We start from the raw sequence: 17,500 nt of genomic DNA, 5'->3' as shown, positions 1-17,500 counted from the left end.
GTTCCTTTTCTTTTTTGCAGGAAGTCTATGAACAAGGTGAACCAAATTGGAAAGAAAATACTGAGTGTTTCTGGAAGAACAAAGGGGGTTCTTCTAAGCAGTCAACAGTCTAACAGAGCTTTGTTCAGTCCAAAGTCATTATTTCCAAAGAATGAATATATTATCATTAGCCCTAGTTGGTGAATGGGTGGTGGATAGTGAGACTGACTGAATAAATTACTGTCCAGAAGATAACTTAATAATTATTAAATATTGTATTGTATGGTCATTCAGTGGTTTCAATAGGTCCCAACAGTCATAGCTACTTCACTCAGATAAGCTAGCTCCTTTTTTTCCCTAAATTGAAGTAATTAAAGGCAGATTCTTTCAAACCTACGATTAAATTTCTTTTTGAGACAATTCTTTGTTACTCTGCTCTAACCAGATGCCTATCTATTTCAAATTTTATTAAAACTCCTGGTCATTCATCCAGCTAAGAGTGCCATCCACCTTTTCAACAACCAACCTCAGCTTGAAAAAAACTGTTGTATAGTTTACAATGCGGCCAGAAAACAGTGAACACTTGAAATGTGTCAGGAATGTTCTGTCCAATCACATGTCCGAAATCTACTCACTAAACCATAGATTATTAGAATGTTTACTGTTGTTGGAACAGAAAGAATTGTTGGCTTAGATTTTCTGGGTAAATGATTTATTTTGATCTAATTCTGGTCCTTTCAGCTCTGAGACCATTCATAAAGAAACAGAACAGTGCATGCATTTGTCCTTTCACCGATCACTAGTGCTCTAAAGCACTTGTTGCTTTCAACATATGACGCCGTCATGAATACCTGTATCATAACAGTTATTCAGTCTGCGGTCTATTGCTATAAAGTCCTCCGACATGATTTGCTTAAAAGCAATAAGCATTCCTGCCATATTTTAAGTGTTCGCAGTTTTCACGGTTACACTGTAATTTGAATAATTTTAGAGCTCAAAATTTTGTTAAAAACAAAATTATTATAAACTTACTGTGTGTGTCTTTAGAAGAGTACTTTCTTCCCAGTGGCTCAGATGGATGGTTTTATGACTCAATCATATATAAAACAGTCATAGATATAACTAATAATTTTTAGTATAATTACATTGGTGATTATTGAAAATTGTCTTTGCTGATTGGTTGCCGTTGACGTGATTGTGATAATCACGTAAGCCGTTTTCCCGAGGTGACAGACGAAGAAATTAATCGTTTTAAAGAAAACGCATATTTTCAAATAATCACCTAAGTAATTATACTAAGGGCACGTTCGATTGACCCTATTCTGGAATAAGAATATGTAGAGTGATGATTAAAACGCTCTGTTCACCTCATACTCGATGAATATTGTTGAATGAAAATCCAGACAAATGAGCCTTTGGCGAATAATTTTTAAATATTATTGTGTATCTGAGGTTGTCTTTATTTATGGAGACCGATAATTCCTTACCTGTCCTTATGAGATCCGAAAAAAGTAAGAGTGATCAAATTCAAGAGTGTTGAAAGACATTTGACAAAGAAGTATCATTACAGCAACTTTAAGAAGGCAGGGATTGCATAAAATTTGTAGCAATAACGCTTGAGTGTTGTAATTAGGATGACGCCAATCTAAATGATAAAGATTTTATGCATATATCTATTTAGTCTACTCTACTATCACATACCAGACTTTGATTAAAGATATCATTGATAAAATTAGTTCTCCGTGAAAGTATTGCTTGGGTTTATTCTCATTCTTGCTTAGACTGTGAAGGTTTACTATAAAAGATGTTGTGACGTGTCAACATAAATGAAAGAATATTACTTGCCACTGTCAAGCACCCGTCAACCAATTAATGCATCCTTGAATTTTGATTACTTAAAATCTTAATATTCAGTTACAATAAGTTCCGTGTTTAGTTAACAAAGACTGTTGTGATTCACCACTGCAAAACGTTTTCTTTTAATTTGTAGCACTGTACTGAGAAAGAATGAAAATTGTCTCATCAACTTGTATCTCACTCTGTTCCAACCTGAAATAAGAGATTATATAGATAGTGAATATCAGAAGCAGAGACTTCAGGGAAAAGGTGTAAGAAACGTCAGTTAAATCAAGGAATTGACAGGAAAATCTATCACTGGAGGCAGTTCTAAAATAAATTATATGTGACTATCTTTAAAGACAAAAGCACAGGTAAGATACTCTGCAAAACTATCATCTTTCAGTGCTTCTCTATCTCTCTGGAAGTAATGTGTGCATACATGTTGGTCAGTTCCTGCCTTCCTGCCTGCCTGCCTGACAAATTGCAAACAATTTACATTATGTTGCTTACTTGGCAAGGGAAAGCTTGAGTTTCTTGAGTTGTTCCCTTTCTGCTGGTATTATAAGTTCTTGCAATTCCTCTATGACCTCAGCTGATGTGTCTTCACCATGTTGAGCTTTCAATGAATTTATTGTGGCTTCCAGTCTCTCTTCCTTTTCCACTAAACGTCTGAAGAGGGCAAGTAAATTGAATTTGAAATCTGTTTTTACTTTTGTTTAAGTCCCCCTTTCAAGTCAACTCTTATACTAAATCATGGCTCACAAAACTGTAAACCCAGGAGTCAATGAATAACTACAGTGTATGAACACCAACCCACATTCAAACACCAACAAGACAAAATGAATAATTTACATGCCTGTTCTCTTGAACTTCAGTTTGGCGTCTTGCCATCAGATTTCCCAATGCCTGAGGAAAAAGGGATTTCTTGTAAACCAAGTAACATTGATACAGACTTGGTACTGATCATGGAGCTTACCACTAAAGTTTGAGTGTAATTTGCAAGCACCAACACTATTACATTCCATAACTTAAGTTCAACAAGTTATATGGATTTAAAGTCTCATATGGCCTGTACGGCCCTGCACGTGCTTTCATTGTAAAACTATTGGGAAAATCCCCATATGAGGCAGTACGCATTAGCACGAGCAGGGCTGCAAAAAGCTGTACGGCCCTACTAGGAACACATACTGCTCCATGCAATGCAGTTTTAGGGGATTTCATTCCTTTTAAACATACAAGTTATTTACAGCCAGAAAAGCAAATGCAAACAACATATTGCAAAAATTTTCTGGGCAAATTTTTGTCTCTTAGTTTGGTCAGAACTTCATATTCTGAGTACTCTTGAATAGTGTAAAGAGCCCAAATGATAAAATGCTTATTGACTGAGTTTAGGTCGGGCCAGGTCGGAAAATGTTTGGCCTCGGTCATGGCGCACACACCTCACTGCACTTGGTCCATAGGTCAAGAAAAGTAAAAACAAGATATTCTGGTGCCATGCATTCTATTGTTTTACAGAGAGTAATTTTTTGAGGGAAAAATACCTGGTAGGACTTTTCAATCAACATTCGGCTGAGCTGCGGAAGTTCCACTGAGAAAAGATAAAATGTCCTGGAAGGTGCATAGTCAGATGTCCGTGGAATCTCCTGATGACAAACAAGGTTTAAAAGGAACATAATCATGCATGTAAAATCCACTCTGACAAGAATCCGACCTTGTGCACAAGAAACAGAAAAAACATGGGCTGTTACCTGCAATGCAATGAATCTCTCTGCAAACAGCTTGTACAAAAATTCCTTAGCATCTTTTGATGAAATCATAGCTAGTTCACCGATCTGCAAATGAGATGAAAAATTATTGACGCAATGAGCAAAGGTCCCCACTGGCCACGTATCATTTTTCTAGTCATTTAATATGTCAGTTCTTTTTCTGCCAGTAATCATGATGCATGAAGTCATGAGCAAGTTCTTTTTCAAGAAATTGAGGCCCTGAAATGGAAGGTGAGTGAAGAGGAAAGGGTACAGGATTAAGAGCACAGACAGCCCGGATGAAAGAGGTTGAGGAGATTTGGATCTTTTCTGTAACCTAACAACAATGACATGCATGAATTGTCACCCGCCAATCAGCGTATCGGGGCAGGTTTGTGGTTTTCAACTGTCAATGGTCCCGATACACTGATTGGTGGATTTGAACAATACCTCAAATGCCTTTGGTCCAGAATTTTGTACCAATAATATTGAAAAAGCTTTATTATAGTTTTCAGGATCACCTTTCTCAGTGAATTTTCAAAACACGAAGCTCAAATTTGGCAAAGGTATGGGGACATCCCTAATCAATTGGATGCTGGTATTTTTAAGGTGAGAATTTCACTGGTTTGGCATCAGATCCAGCTTAACTTTGACTAGGTCATGTGCCGGCAGCTGATTGCTGCCTGCATTAATTGTCTCCTTGGTTACCAGTAGTTCTAACCACCGAGGTCAAATAGACATCTTGCAAAATAGTGCTTAAAACAGCACAGGAGAGCAAAAAAAAAAAACATGACACATGACTCAGTTAACATTTTCTTCAAACTTTCATTGAATCATTTGCTTTAAATTCTGCATATTGGAACAAATTGTAGCCACCGTATTGTTCATCTGTAATATTGCCCACCAACAAAGGGTGGTCTGCCTGTGCTCTGCCTAATCATTTCACCACTTGCCTGTTTTTGTTCCATGTGTTTCTTGAGCAACAGCAATCTGAAGATTCTGAAACATCTGGAACCAAACCTAATAAAAATATTACCAGTATTTACAAGTAAGTAAATAAAAGCTTGTTCCTTAACTCCAACTTGACAGGGAAAGACGAGTAAATTCCACCAGTAAGTGCCATCTTTAGGCAATAAACATTTTTAAAGTTACCTTTCTTGAACAATAGATTCTATTGTATTTTGACAAAGTGCATCAATGCACTTTTGCATATCTAGAGCATTGTTAAGAAATCAAAGCATTACCATTTTCACAAAAACATTAATATTGTTCTTCTCTTGAGAGAATATATATTATGTAGGTAGTGCAGCCCAGTGGTTAGGACACTTGCTTTGAGATACAGAGTTCCTGGGTTCAAGACCCATTCTGAAAACTCACTGAATTTGTTCCTGCTAGTCCATACTTCAAATTTTTGGTTACCCTTGTAAATATCCACTTTGGAATTCTTAACTGTTGTTGTTGTTGTTGTTGTTTTGTTCTGTCATTTCATAGATTGTGTCATTGGCCCTGAAAAGCCAAATGGTTCATAAAGTATGTATTGTGTTGTATTATTGTAAATGACACAGAAGCTGCTAGGGTTCACATGGCCAGAAGTTATCACAGTTCCAAGAAGCGTAAAGCAACCTTCTCCTGGACGGGATGCTAGTCCATTACATGGTTACAGCCAGCAGTAAGTCACACATCAGTACCCATTTTACATGACTGTATACATTTGGAGAGACAGTGTGGAGTCCTGAAAGTTTCTTGTGCAAGGAAACAACTGGGAAATAAAGCCAGGCCTAGAACCCTTGACCTTGTGGTCTGGAGTTTACTGTGCACTGACCACAACACCACATGCTGTGCATCAAATGTGAACATAGATTGCGTGGGCCTTATTAAATAAAGGATTCTAATGCAGTATGTTCCTCCTCCTCTTTCTCCAGTTTTTGAAACAAAATTTTCCTAAAAGTCAGATGCACAACCATAGGTAGGTGTGAGCAAGACAATCAGCATGCAGAAAATCCTGACCAATACATGAAGAGTTCTGCCACCAAGCAACCAGAGATGATTTAGGGTTCTGGCCCCAGTTGTTTACACGATGGATAGTGCTATCTGCCGGATAAATCATTAACCAGTGGATAAGTCATAGCAAAACCGATTGTACTATCCATTGGATAGTGATTTATCCGGTGGATAGCGTTATCCACCTCTTGAACAACTGGGGCTTGGTGGTGGGAGTTTGTCCTTCTCCCAATCAATACTAGTCAACTTAAAAGAGGCTTGATTAGGGTTCTTTGTATGGTTTATTCCCTTGATATTGGACAATGTCATTATTTTGTTAAGTTGAAGTCTCAAGTGCACTCTGGTGGATGAAATGCATAAAAGAGAAAATCTGCAGTCCTAGCTGAAATGGAATGGTGAATAGGTGAATGCTTTGTTTAAAAAACATTTAGTCTAAGAATGTTAAATACCTTCTCATCTGTAAGCAATGTAAGATATTGTGTGACTTGTGTATTCTCCATCTTTGGTGTGACTGTCAAGTTTTGCGAAATCTGTTACAAATAGGTTTTACTGGTATAAGATACAATACAGTGTAGTTACATAATAGCACTAACTAAGAAAAGTTTAAAATATAATGTTGCTGCTCTTCCCCAAATTTTTTTTTTTTTTTTTTACCAAACAAAAGTACGTTACAATACTTACTTACAATTGTGCACTTAGATAAATGTTCCTGTATTGGCCATTCCCCAAATGTCTGGTGCAAATTATAATTCAACAACTACACGTCACTCTTTATATTGGTATATATTTCTCTTAATCAAATTCTAGCCTATAAATACTGAATTGTAAACTGGCAGGAATGTTACATTGCAGCTGTAATTCAGTTATTGTATTTTATTAAGATTAGGGACTTACTTCATGAAGTGACACTGGCTTTGATGTTGGTGACAGTGGATCTCTCTCCAGCCCATTCAAGTTGAGCATTGACCTCACAATCTCTCCTGCAAACTAAATTTTTTTTCAAATCTCCCTGACTTCAACCACTTTTTCAAAACATCATCACTGATGCATGTGATGTGAGTCCATGTGTTAATAATAATAGTAATAATAACAACAATAATAATCTCAAGTAGCGATGAAGAGTACCCTCAGTGGTTCTCTGAGGGAAAAACATTGCTGATTCCGGAACTGGGGGGAGTTCACTAGTGATGACCAAAGACCAATCACTTGTTTGAACACTATTTATAAATGGTAAACATCATGCCTACTGGCTCAGATTTGAATTACTACAGCTTGATGGAGGGTGTGCAAAGGGGTGCACACGCTGGATACAGCGGGAGGGTTGATAATTTGTTGATACACCGAGCGCTCACGTTAGACTGTTACAGGAGGAAGCACAACCTTAGCATGGGTTGGATTAATGTTAAGAAGGCCTACCACTCCATAGATCACGGTTGGTTAGAGAAGATGATGCTGTTGCACAGGTTTCCTGACTCGGTGTGTGGTACTGTCCAAACGTTGTTGAGAAGCTAGAATACCAGAATAATGGTCACCACGACAAAAGGGGAGAGAGGCTTCGGAGACCATAATGTTTAGAAAGGGTCTGCCCCAGGGCAATGCCCTCTGCCCCAGGCTCTTCACGGTCTGTCTGAATCAGATCGCCTGGAAGATAAGTGCGTCAGACGGGTATAAACTTTCTAAGCCTATCGACACGTAGGATGTCATTGATCTGGTCGAGTCCCCTCGCGGACTACCATCGTGTGATTGCATCTAATCAGTTTGCAATGCCAGCAATGAGTTTATGTTTATGTGGACTCAGCATTGGCCACTAACAGTGCTAAGGGAACTGGACAGAGAGGCCCTCAAGATCGTAGTAGAAAACAGAGGCAAGCACCCATGTGGTTCAACATCCGTGATCACCACTGTACCTGCAACGAGATAAGGGAGAGAGGATCTTGCGCTCGATCGAGAGAGAGTATAAAGAAACTAAAGTTAAAGCAGCAGTCAAGTTGTTCCAGAATAGAGACCCGGTGAAAAAGGCGGTGCGTGATTTCGAGAAGCGTGTGGAGAGTGTGGGACACCAGTCACTGACAAAGGAAGCGGCGAAGTACGTGGATGAGTATGGCCTGCAACTAAAGCTCCAATACCCTGCTGATCCAGCCTGCGTCTCAGAAGGAGGAGAGGTTATACCCAGAGAGAAGCTTAAAAGTCAACAGAGGAAACAGCAAGAATTAAGACTGGAAGGGGACGTAGAGGCCAAAAATTGGCAAGGGAAGTTGGTAAAAGCAAGAGAAGGTGATGAGGAGCTAAGCACTGAGCGATACTTTTGGTGGCTGAGCGAGTGGCGAATGTGCCCAACACACACAGTATTGGGTATGTTCAAATTATATGAACAGCTTTTACCCACTCGATTGTATGCCATCCACAAGACACACGGGAGTCCGAGCAGCGACCCAACATGTGGGTTATGTGGTACAGTGCCAGAGAGCATGGCTGACATCTTATCCGCTTCCCCTGCGCTTGCACAAACAAAGTACATTGCAAGTCATGACCCTGTCTTCGAGATCCTATTTGATCTGGGCCTGATAGACACTGTACCTCCTTGGTATTCATCCATCAAACTGCAGCATGTCTATGAAACAGCAGAGGTACCGGCGTACTGGGGTGTTCTGGTCTATAGAGTCAGAACTGAGGGCGAATAGAATAGACGCCAGGATTGTCAACAACCAACACAAGCAAGTCATAGCCCTGGAGATGAGCTGCCCATGGGTGAGCAACTGTGACAAGAAGATGTCAGAGAAGACCATGAAGTATGCGCCACTCAGATGGGAGATGAAGCAGACGTAACCAGGATATGATATCACCCAGTACAATATGATCATAGAGGTTTTGGGGGGATGGTCCAAGGACTTTGCTTCTCTACAGAAGCTGGTGGGCAACAGAGCTAAAGGTGTGCTCAGCAAGAAGCAAAAGGCGTGCCTCTCAGGAACTCTCAATATTGCTCCCGTGTTTGAAGTCGTAACGTAAGCACTCAAGAACTCTCAGTCGCCAATGGGGCCTTTTCACTTGAGAAAAACATTTTCTAAGTTTTACTACAGTTGTAGGTCTCTTCTTCGTAATTAGTTTAGCTTTTGTTCCCTTTATAGACCACGGGTTACGCTGCAGCAGCGCCCCGTGATGCTACTTAACTGTATATAGCATACAGACCTTTTAACTGCTATATATTCATAATCATAATCATCATTCATTTTAGTCAACATTTGTTTTAATAGCTTTATTTCAAAAACTCAATAATGACTCATGAGCGAAAGAGGTTACCAAGATAATGATAAAACCTCATGTGCATGAGCTTTAAACCCGATAAAACAGCCTTCATCAGAAGTCATTTTATAAAGAATGGTAATGAGGTCCTGCATGTTTTTCGCGTATGCTAATATCTTCATCTCACATTTTGCACCATTGTCTGGACTCCAGACAATGCTTTTTGTGGAATGTTTTTGAAGCCATTCAACAAACTAATATGTCAAGTTTCATTAGGTCAAAAACCACTTAGCTTCACCTCATGGTTTTAACCCAATAAAACACTCCTGCTCGTTCATTAAACAGCACATACCGGTAACTAAAACAAGTTGTCTAGTTATTCTGGGGAACTGTACACAATGTACGTGAAATCAAATTTAATATTAATTTTGTTTAATTGCATCCCATTTTACGCAAGCTGGAAGAAAAAGAAAAACATGACCCTTTCCTTCCTAACTAATGCCAGACAATTTAGTGATTTTACTTGCCAATGGGACCCATTTCAGGGGTGAAAGGTTAATCAACCAATTTAAAATACAAAATCAAACATTAGCTTGAAACTTCACACCAATGCCCCAAAGAGCATGAACAATATTGTGTTTTGAGGTTTGTATTGGTGAGTGCATTTGAATGTTTAAATGAGAGGTGTACAGTACAGTGTGTCTTATGTGCTCTATGTGTGAGCAGGCATAGAGTTCCTGTACTCCAAAGGAAAAAGTTAATTGTAACAGTGAAAAATGGTAAATATACCTTGTCCACTTTCTTTGTAACAGCTGAAACTATATCCTGAAGGGAGAAACTACAATAGTCAAATTGTGGACTAATTTCAGACAGGAAGTCCTCAAATGCCTAACCTCAGCAAAGAACGGTCATGATTGTACACAAAAAATGAAGACCATACAAAAATTTAAAAAACCCTAAAGTAAATTTCTCTCCTGACTACTTTATCCTTGCAATGTAGAAGTCATGCAGCACTTATTTCCCCAAATCCCAGGTCATGTTTTGACCAAAAAGGGCACCAAGACCTTCACTATTAGGATGGAGCTACTATTGCTTTATGCTGAACTCTTTGAGCAACTCTAATACTAGTTCCCCAAACTTCTAACATGCATCATAAACAGACATATAATGCAACTTAAAGCTTGAACTGGTTATTACTTCATCCTTTCCCTTCAAAGAGTCACACTTACAGATTTTACTTTAGCACCAGACAATTTTATTCAACAATGGGGGCCAGTTCAGAGGTGAAGGGGTTAATGATCACTGATCAAAACACTCGAAACACAACCCAGTGCACACAGTAGATAAAGTTGAGCAAAAGCCAATGAATAACTAACACAACTTGAACCAGGGAGTCTATATAAGTAGTCAGCTGTTAATAAAAACCACATTTGTACTTTTCTGTCTTGGCTAGCTTAACTCAGCAACACCCCCTAACCCTAACCCTATATTTCAGTTACAAAACTTTCTGATAATACTGACATTGCCAAGTCACATAAACCAGCATTAGCAACATGGTTTAATTGTCTGGCTATTTTGTTTTAGTTACGCCACTGTCTTTGTTTCGGCTTTAGAAGTCACAACATTACTTTTGAAAGTATTGAAAGAAGGGGAGTTAAGTTGAAAGAAAAACTTTTCTCCAGGGACAGCGACTGGTGCTCTGGTAACCTAAACTGAAGTCAGTTATTCTGTGTACCTTACTAAAACCTTTTGATCTTTCATTACCAAGTTTTAGATTTTAACTTTCTTATACACGCACTACAATTTTTGCTCTGTTAACATTTTTTCCCCTCTTTTTTTAAATTAGATATTAGAATATATTTTTTTACAATCTTACAGCAGAAAAACATTTGTACCTCGTCAAGAAACTCCTGATGAAACCTGCCAAAATTGAGTTTCCATAAGATACCATCATCTTTAATTTCCTTGATAACCAAAAAAATACAAAATGATTGCTTTTCACAGTCTTATTGGCTCAAACAACTTCAAAACGTAAGTGTGATGTCTCTAAGTAAACATCAGTTAATGATAGGTATCTCATACCAGAGTCTATAAAATATCAGTACTTACAGAACAAGTATCACTAGCACTTGACCTGTAAAGGCAAATAGTATAAGCAACTATATTTTATTAAGAATATTATAATTAGAGCAAGTTTGATATGAGCTCTGTGTGAAAATCTCAGTAAGACTTCTACTGGTGTCACTAACTGATAATAGAGGACAAACTAAGGGAAAAAATGCAATAGCAAGAGCCGGGTTATCACTATTTGAATCTTTTTTGGTGCACTTGACTTTGATCAGACCATTTTCAAAAAAGGAAAAGTCTTAACTCTTTTTGCATGTCCACAATAATTGTAGTACTTACTTTTCTCCAATTCTTTGTCTCTTGGATGGATTGCCTTCATCATCAAGGATTCTTTTTCGTTTAATACCCAGTCCTAACCAAACATTTAAAAAGATTCCTAATATTTTTTCGTGGTTAATCTGACTTAGATTATTTGCATAAACGTGTTAGAGTTAAGATGTCCACAAACTGTATTTTAGACCGACTGCAGTCAGATGTCGATGGAGTTTTATTCTGGTTATTCACACACACCGCCTGGTTGTGTGTGCTCTCCGCTTTTGCATAATGTGCTAACCTACTTATATATGCATATGCGAAATGTAATATACAATAGGTGCTAATTTGTTGCCGCTATGTTACATGCATAATGTGCCAACCTACTTACATATGCGTATGTGAAATGTAATATACAATAGGTGCTAATTTGGTGCCGCTATGTTACACCGACTATATATTCACATCAATAAGTAACCTGTAGCAAAAGTGGAACAGAAAAAATTGTGCACAGCAACTGAGTTTTACAGTGCAATGCGCCTTACTGTGGCCACCCAACAAACTTTGACATGTGACATTTACATGTAAATACGTCAACTCAACAACCCATGCAATGGTTTTCAACTTACAACTGTATGAACTTTGCAAGGAGGCGTGACTGTCAATCAAATTCACACACCCTGATTGGCGGACAATTTGTAAAAAATTTGTTAGGTGGCCACGGTAAGGCGCGTCACACTGTAAAATAGTTTAATATAGGAATAGAAACCATTGTTGATTATAGTTCACATAACCATTCACAAAGCAGCCAGGGGGACAGTCAAACATATTTTTATGCTATCCAGGCTTAAAATGAATGCAACTTTAAAAAGTTATGATCCAAGACCTGCCACTCCTGCATAGTGTCTTCCTCAGAATGTTGGGTCTTGAATCGTAAATTTTTAAGTTGCATTCGTTTTAAGCCAAAGTGGCATGAAATAATTATGTTTGAAATAGAAAACATCTCATTTATTGCTTATAATAACAAATATCCTTGGTATTTATTATCTGGTACAAAAAGTGTTAAAGACTTTCAAATTCTACTACATCACCTTGGAAGGCAACTCCAGGAGGCAAAGCGTATATGTCATCTTCTGTATAACTACTTGTCTCCGCACTATCTTCAGTAACAGTCTTCACTCTTTGCAAAAAGTGATTCTTCACAAGATCAGCAAACGTCGATTTCACGTCAGTTTCGTCGAAATCAAGGTTCTCGTCGATTAAATGGCTCGTAACTTTCGCCACCACTTTGGTCATTGGAATGGATCCGTGTTGTAAAATCTCGTCCACAATTAATTCACCAGTGTACCCAAACAAAGATTTTGCACAGTAAATGTAACGAGGAGCTCGAGCACGAACAAGTATGTTTGATATCCATGCATTATACAAGGTAACGTTCCTCTTGTTGACTTCAAATGTGACGAAATGGTGCTGTATAAGGCAACATACGCACTTTTGAACCTGATCTCGACTCAGTTTAGTATCTCGAATAATATCTCGCAAAGGACGAGGTCCTTTTGCCACAAGATAGTTGCCGACTTTTCCCACAACTTCTCCATAGTGCTCTTTTAATATAAGAGATGCTAATCTCTTCTGCTGGACGGACATAACAATTTCAAGTCCTCTCAGGTGTATTTGACTCACTGCATACTACGTTGTCTCGTAGATTTAGTATTTTCCTGTTTTCTTACACAAATTTCACGGGATGTCTCAGAAAGTCAAGGTGTTTCTCAGACTTCGACAGGACACTATTCACAGTAATTACTGTATGTATGGTACCTTATGGTTACCTTATGCTTCATTGGTGAATGACGAAGACGATCAGCCAATCAGACGGTACAACATTGAGTGTAACGTTGACTGAGACTTGTTTTGCTCCGGGGGGGGGGGGGGGGGACTCCCATATAAAAAGGGGAGGGAAGCTCGTCGGAAATTTTAAATTAAACCCCTAAAGGAGACCAATCTGGGCGTGACCCAGGCTTCTTTGACCCCTAAAATATACCATATTAAAATGCAGGGAAATGAAAAAATACAGTGACTTTTAATGATGGCAAAGACATTATCATAAGAAATATAAAAGTGTAAATAAACACTTTTATATTTCCTTGCGCGCAACCAGAAAGGAGACCTTCAAGGCCACATATGATTGCGTTTTTGCCCAGAACACCCTAAGTGAGACCAAAATCCGAAATTTACTTCCCTAAGCGAGACGTCGAGCATCCCTCCCCTTTTTATATGGGAGTCCCTCTCCCCCCCCCTCCCCTCCCCTCGCCGGGTTTTGCTTCCGCTTTCACATTTTATCTACTGTGTCTTCAAGTGAAACACGAGCAAGTAAGCGTTTAAATCTTGCGTTAACTTTCACTTTCTAATTTGTTCTTGTAGCGAAGATTTAGATATTCGTTTAATTAATAGTCAAGCATGATTAATTAATTACCAGGCAAAGTACACCCTATTTCCGGACTCTAAAACTTTACGATTCTGTATTTCGTTGTAAAAACGAAACAAATTCGAACGATACGTTCGAAAGACTAATTGACTAGTCTGCTTGCGTTTGTTCTTTTCGTAACCAAGCTACGCTCCTTTTAGGTGGGAAGATTCAAGTTTTCGTTGAGGTAAGTAAAATCCGTCTGCGATTTTTATCGCGCGTCCTTGATGTCTTTTCAATTAAGCGATAGATAGATTTATTATTATTTTTCGACACAAGTTAAGCTGAAAGGGCTACGTTATTGAGCATATAAGAATTTTTCGTTTGCAGTTTCGTATCTCCGAGCAAGATAACCTGCGATCAGGCGTACTTTTCTTTAGAGAGGGCGTGAAATGTGGAAATGTACCCTGTCTAAAGAAAAGTACGCCTGATCGCAGGTTACGAGTAAGACTACTAGAGAGTTTGATTGCATTTTTGGCGAGGTGTACTTAATTCCGGACACCCAACGATAGCAAAACAGCAGGGAAGCGCCGTCAAGGAATGGCCGAGAAAAGTGTTTTGCAAATGAAGATTATTGAAATTCGAAAACATTGATGTTGTCCGATCCAGTTTCCCACTGTTGTTTTCCCATCAGTCACCAGTCTTAGATTCCTGCAATTCCGTTTTGAGTGGTTGAAATGCTTTAAATTCGGACAAAATGTACTTGTATTTAAAGGAAGGTTTCTTTATTCGACTTTTATATGATGTATTTTGCCGTGGTCGTAGCCTGCGTAGCAAGCGCTTCCGGCGTGGAAGATTTTTTATTTATTTATGTTTTTTGCGCTCGCCCTATTCTCGCGCGGCCGAAAAAAGAGTTCGCTCCTCGCCCGCTGGAAATGCTTGCTAAATGCAGCCCACCGTGGTCGAGAACAATATTGTCTTGTAACGGTCGTCCGTAATTAGAGCAACCTGTCCGGAATTAGGGCACCGAATTTGACTTAGTCTTTCCGCAGTTACAAAGAAACCAACGAGCTTCAAGCGGTGAAACTTCACGCCCTAGGTACCAGCGGTGGAAGCTACAATTGTGGCTAAATTTTTGCTGGTTAGTGCTGTTTTGCGCTAAGAAATTACAGTTTTTCAAAAAGTGTTCGAAAACAGGGCAACTACGGTATCGGAATTTGAACGCAGACGGTTCAAAATTTATTGTACTCTTTCGAACTGTTACCAATAACTAGTGTTGCCGGAAGACAACAACAGTAATAGGTGCAGCTTCGAATAGTGTTTGGATGACCAATTAGGTTAGGCCTGGAGAATAATGTCAATATCAGAGGCATAAACTTACTATCCTTGGGCCATTCCATTTAATAGATGCACCCCCCCCCCCTCCCCAGTGAAGGGGTATTTATCCCCCTAGGATATTGAAGATCAAAGTGCCATCACATTCACCCTCTTGGAAAAAGAGGGGAAAAGGGTATAGATCCCAGAAACCAACTGGGTTACCCCCTCAGAAATCCAGAAATCACTTTACTTACCCCTGCCCTCCTGAATTTCCAAGCCTCTCAATAGGAAGGGGGGGGGGGGGGGTGTGCATAGTAAATGAAATGGCCCTTTGCAAGACTCAATTGGGTTTGTAAACATTCCATCCTAGAGTGCATGGGTTGTTTTGTGCAACAGCGAACAGCTGTAAAGCACTGCGTACTCAAGACCTTGGGTACACTGCTGGAGGTCAGTTCTTTAGTTTTCTTACCCGGTTAAGCTTATGTTGCTATACACCAAGAATAAATAAGCAATATCAACAAATAGTGACAAAACAAAAATAAAGTACAAAATACGTTCATCGCACAAATAGATGATAAAATTAAAAAATAATCAGATCAATTTGTGATCTGCTTCGAGATCTAAATTGGAAAACATAGGGTAAACTGACATTTCCTTGATTTTACCTCCTTCCCTTCCCTGTTTAGTTTAAAGTCTTCCTTGGATTGTCTTTTTTAGATCCAAACCGTTGACCTATTTAATCCATTACAATTGTTGACCTGTGTTTTATCCATTGTAGTTTTTGGGGACACACAGAAGAATGAAATTGCAAGAAGTTTACACCACCCAATTATTGTTCACCGGTATCAGAATTGACTAATGAAGAAATTGGCATGTTTTGTTATTCCCTTGGTAGTCCCTCATTGAAAAACGATCAGTCTGGTCTACTTGATGGAAAATATCACAATAAGATGTCCTGGTTGTGGCCAGGAAATCCTGCGAGGTGCTGCAGTTGAGTGTAACTTTAAATCAAGCAGCAGCCATACAGGAAAATATATGTCATTTGATTTGCCACAGGAGAGGGACTGGCTCTGTATGGAATGCAAGTACATTGTGGAGAATCACTATGGCAATCTCTCTTGTGTGACATCAGAGGATGCCTATGCCCTTCTCTATAGCATCAGAATGAAAAAGGGTGGCTCTGGCTGCGTATGCTGCAATACATGCACAGTAATGTAGCTCCTAACACATGGAGCTCTTTCAAAATCTGTAAAGTGACTGGCTTGTAACAAAATCACATAAGAATAGCAAAAACAATTGAAAAACGCAGAGACACACTATCCAGGTCATTGCATTCTTTAGGAGCTAAACTTTCATAAAATATAACCAAACATTCAGGGGTACCCAACAGAGGTGTTCTGCAAAATATCTGTTCCGCAGTGGAATTCAGCTGCCTGGCAAGTTATTTTCACTGGGAAACTTAGCATTTCAATCCATGCTGGCTGGATGAGAAGAAAAACAGACAATAGTCCATTTTACAGTTGTGTCCTTAGTTACCTGGCCTGTGAATGAAAGTGAGACTGGAGTTGACCTCATTTTGATAGAAACGTCACTGTCTTTCTTATGTAAATTCTTACTAATTAGCATGACAACAACATCATTAACATAACAAAAGTAGGGAGGTCTGTATCATAAGAAGGTCAACACCAGCCTCACTTTCCTTTAAGAAAAAAACCTGTTGATCGGGTTAGGTTCACGAGTTCTTTGCTGGCTGGTAAACAGTGACACAAAGTCGGCTGGCTGGGAATTTCCCTCGCTATCTAGCTGGGAGCCAGAATTTTGCTCATAATCATCCTGGGAGTGCGGAACACCTTTTTTCCCAGTTTTCTTGTGATGTATTACTACACATTTTGGAAATAATTTTCTTTGGGTGCCCCTGAACATTGCTGATAGATTTTTTAGCAGAGTGACAAATTTAATACTCTTTTATAGAAAAGAATTAATATACATGTAATACCTATGAAAGATGTTTCTTGTATTTTTTACTTATACCCAAACACGGTGTAATTTTTTTGGTAGAGTTGGAGAATTAAGGACAAGTTTAGCAAAGTGTCACATAGCTTTGCACACACTCGCACACGAACACTGCAGCATAAGCAATTCATTGTCATCTCACAACTGAAGGTGCTTTTATTGAAAATTTTCGGTTCTTTGATAAAAACACATTACAACCAAATTTCATTATTAAGTGACTTAAACATGCATTTTGTTTGTATAACAAAGAAAATTGTGGAACGTTGTGGTGATGTTTCGACATGTATTAAGTCTTAGATATGTACACATATATATAATTGGCACAAATTATTTAAATCTCCATCTTGGGGTAAAATTCTCCCAGAGAATAAAGTACATCCAAGAATATAAAATGTGAGGAATGTGGGTGGTTTTTGTGCGGGTGACTGTATGAGAAAAGATGGTTTTAAATAAGAAGGGTCTTAAGTATCATTTTCATGATTATTCTGATTAGTATTAGTGCTTTTGATGTAAACAGCAGTATGTTCCACATAAACCTGGCTTCAATGGACAAAAATTATGTTTATGAAGTAAACAGCACACC

The 17,500-nt window shown here is 38.7% G+C and overlaps 3 protein-coding genes and 1 long non-coding RNA gene across 8 annotated transcripts in view; 2 read left to right on the top strand and 2 right to left on the bottom strand.

Moving 5' to 3' along the window:
- LOC138049998 (molybdopterin synthase catalytic subunit-like) overlaps positions 1-1,714 on the top strand; it is a 12,157-nt gene extending 10,443 nt beyond the window's left edge. For all 4 annotated transcript variants that reach the window (XM_068896488.1, XM_068896487.1, XM_068896489.1 and 1 more), the window contains one exon: positions 21-1,714. In XM_068896488.1, coding sequence (XP_068752589.1) covers positions 21-113 — 93 coding nt within the window. In that variant the 3' untranslated portion in view covers positions 114-1,714. The remainder of the gene's footprint in view (positions 1-20) is intronic.
- Position 1,715: 1 nt separating this feature from the next.
- Positions 1,716-13,046, bottom strand: LOC138049997 (DNA-directed RNA polymerase III subunit RPC3-like). The gene is made up of 15 exons (XM_068896486.1): positions 12,275-13,046; positions 11,211-11,283; positions 10,914-10,938; positions 10,700-10,768; positions 9,594-9,629; positions 6,459-6,551; positions 6,014-6,094; positions 5,453-5,504; positions 4,716-4,776; positions 4,517-4,583; positions 3,567-3,650; positions 3,360-3,461; positions 2,675-2,724; positions 2,329-2,487; positions 1,716-2,028 (listed from the first exon to the last, which is right to left on the bottom strand). The coding sequence occupies exons 1-15, from the start codon at positions 12,828-12,830 to the stop codon at positions 1,959-1,961; spliced, it is 1,578 nt and encodes a 525-aa protein (XP_068752587.1). The 5' UTR covers positions 12,831-13,046; the 3' UTR covers positions 1,716-1,958.
- A 513-nt stretch (positions 13,047-13,559) lies between these two features.
- LOC138049996 (uncharacterized) lies at positions 13,560-17,473 on the top strand. The gene is made up of 2 exons (XR_011132522.1): positions 13,560-13,834; positions 15,683-17,473. It is a non-coding gene; the product is annotated as an uncharacterized lncRNA (long non-coding RNA).
- The window catches only part of LOC138049995 (protein ABHD8-like), an 11,418-nt gene continuing 10,961 nt past the window's right edge, over positions 17,044-17,500 (bottom strand). For both annotated transcript variants that reach the window (XM_068896484.1, XM_068896485.1), the window contains one exon: positions 17,044-17,500. This exon is cut by the window's right edge and continues 887 nt beyond it. The gene's annotated coding sequence lies outside the window, so the exon portion shown is untranslated.

The sequence above is a fragment of the Montipora capricornis genome, chromosome 5 (genome assembly GCF_036669925.1).
Source record: "Montipora capricornis isolate CH-2021 chromosome 5, ASM3666992v2, whole genome shotgun sequence".
In the NCBI taxonomy this organism is placed as follows: Eukaryota; Metazoa; Cnidaria; class Anthozoa; order Scleractinia; family Acroporidae; genus Montipora; species Montipora capricornis.
This window is presented reverse-complemented; position numbering and strand designations above follow the sequence as displayed.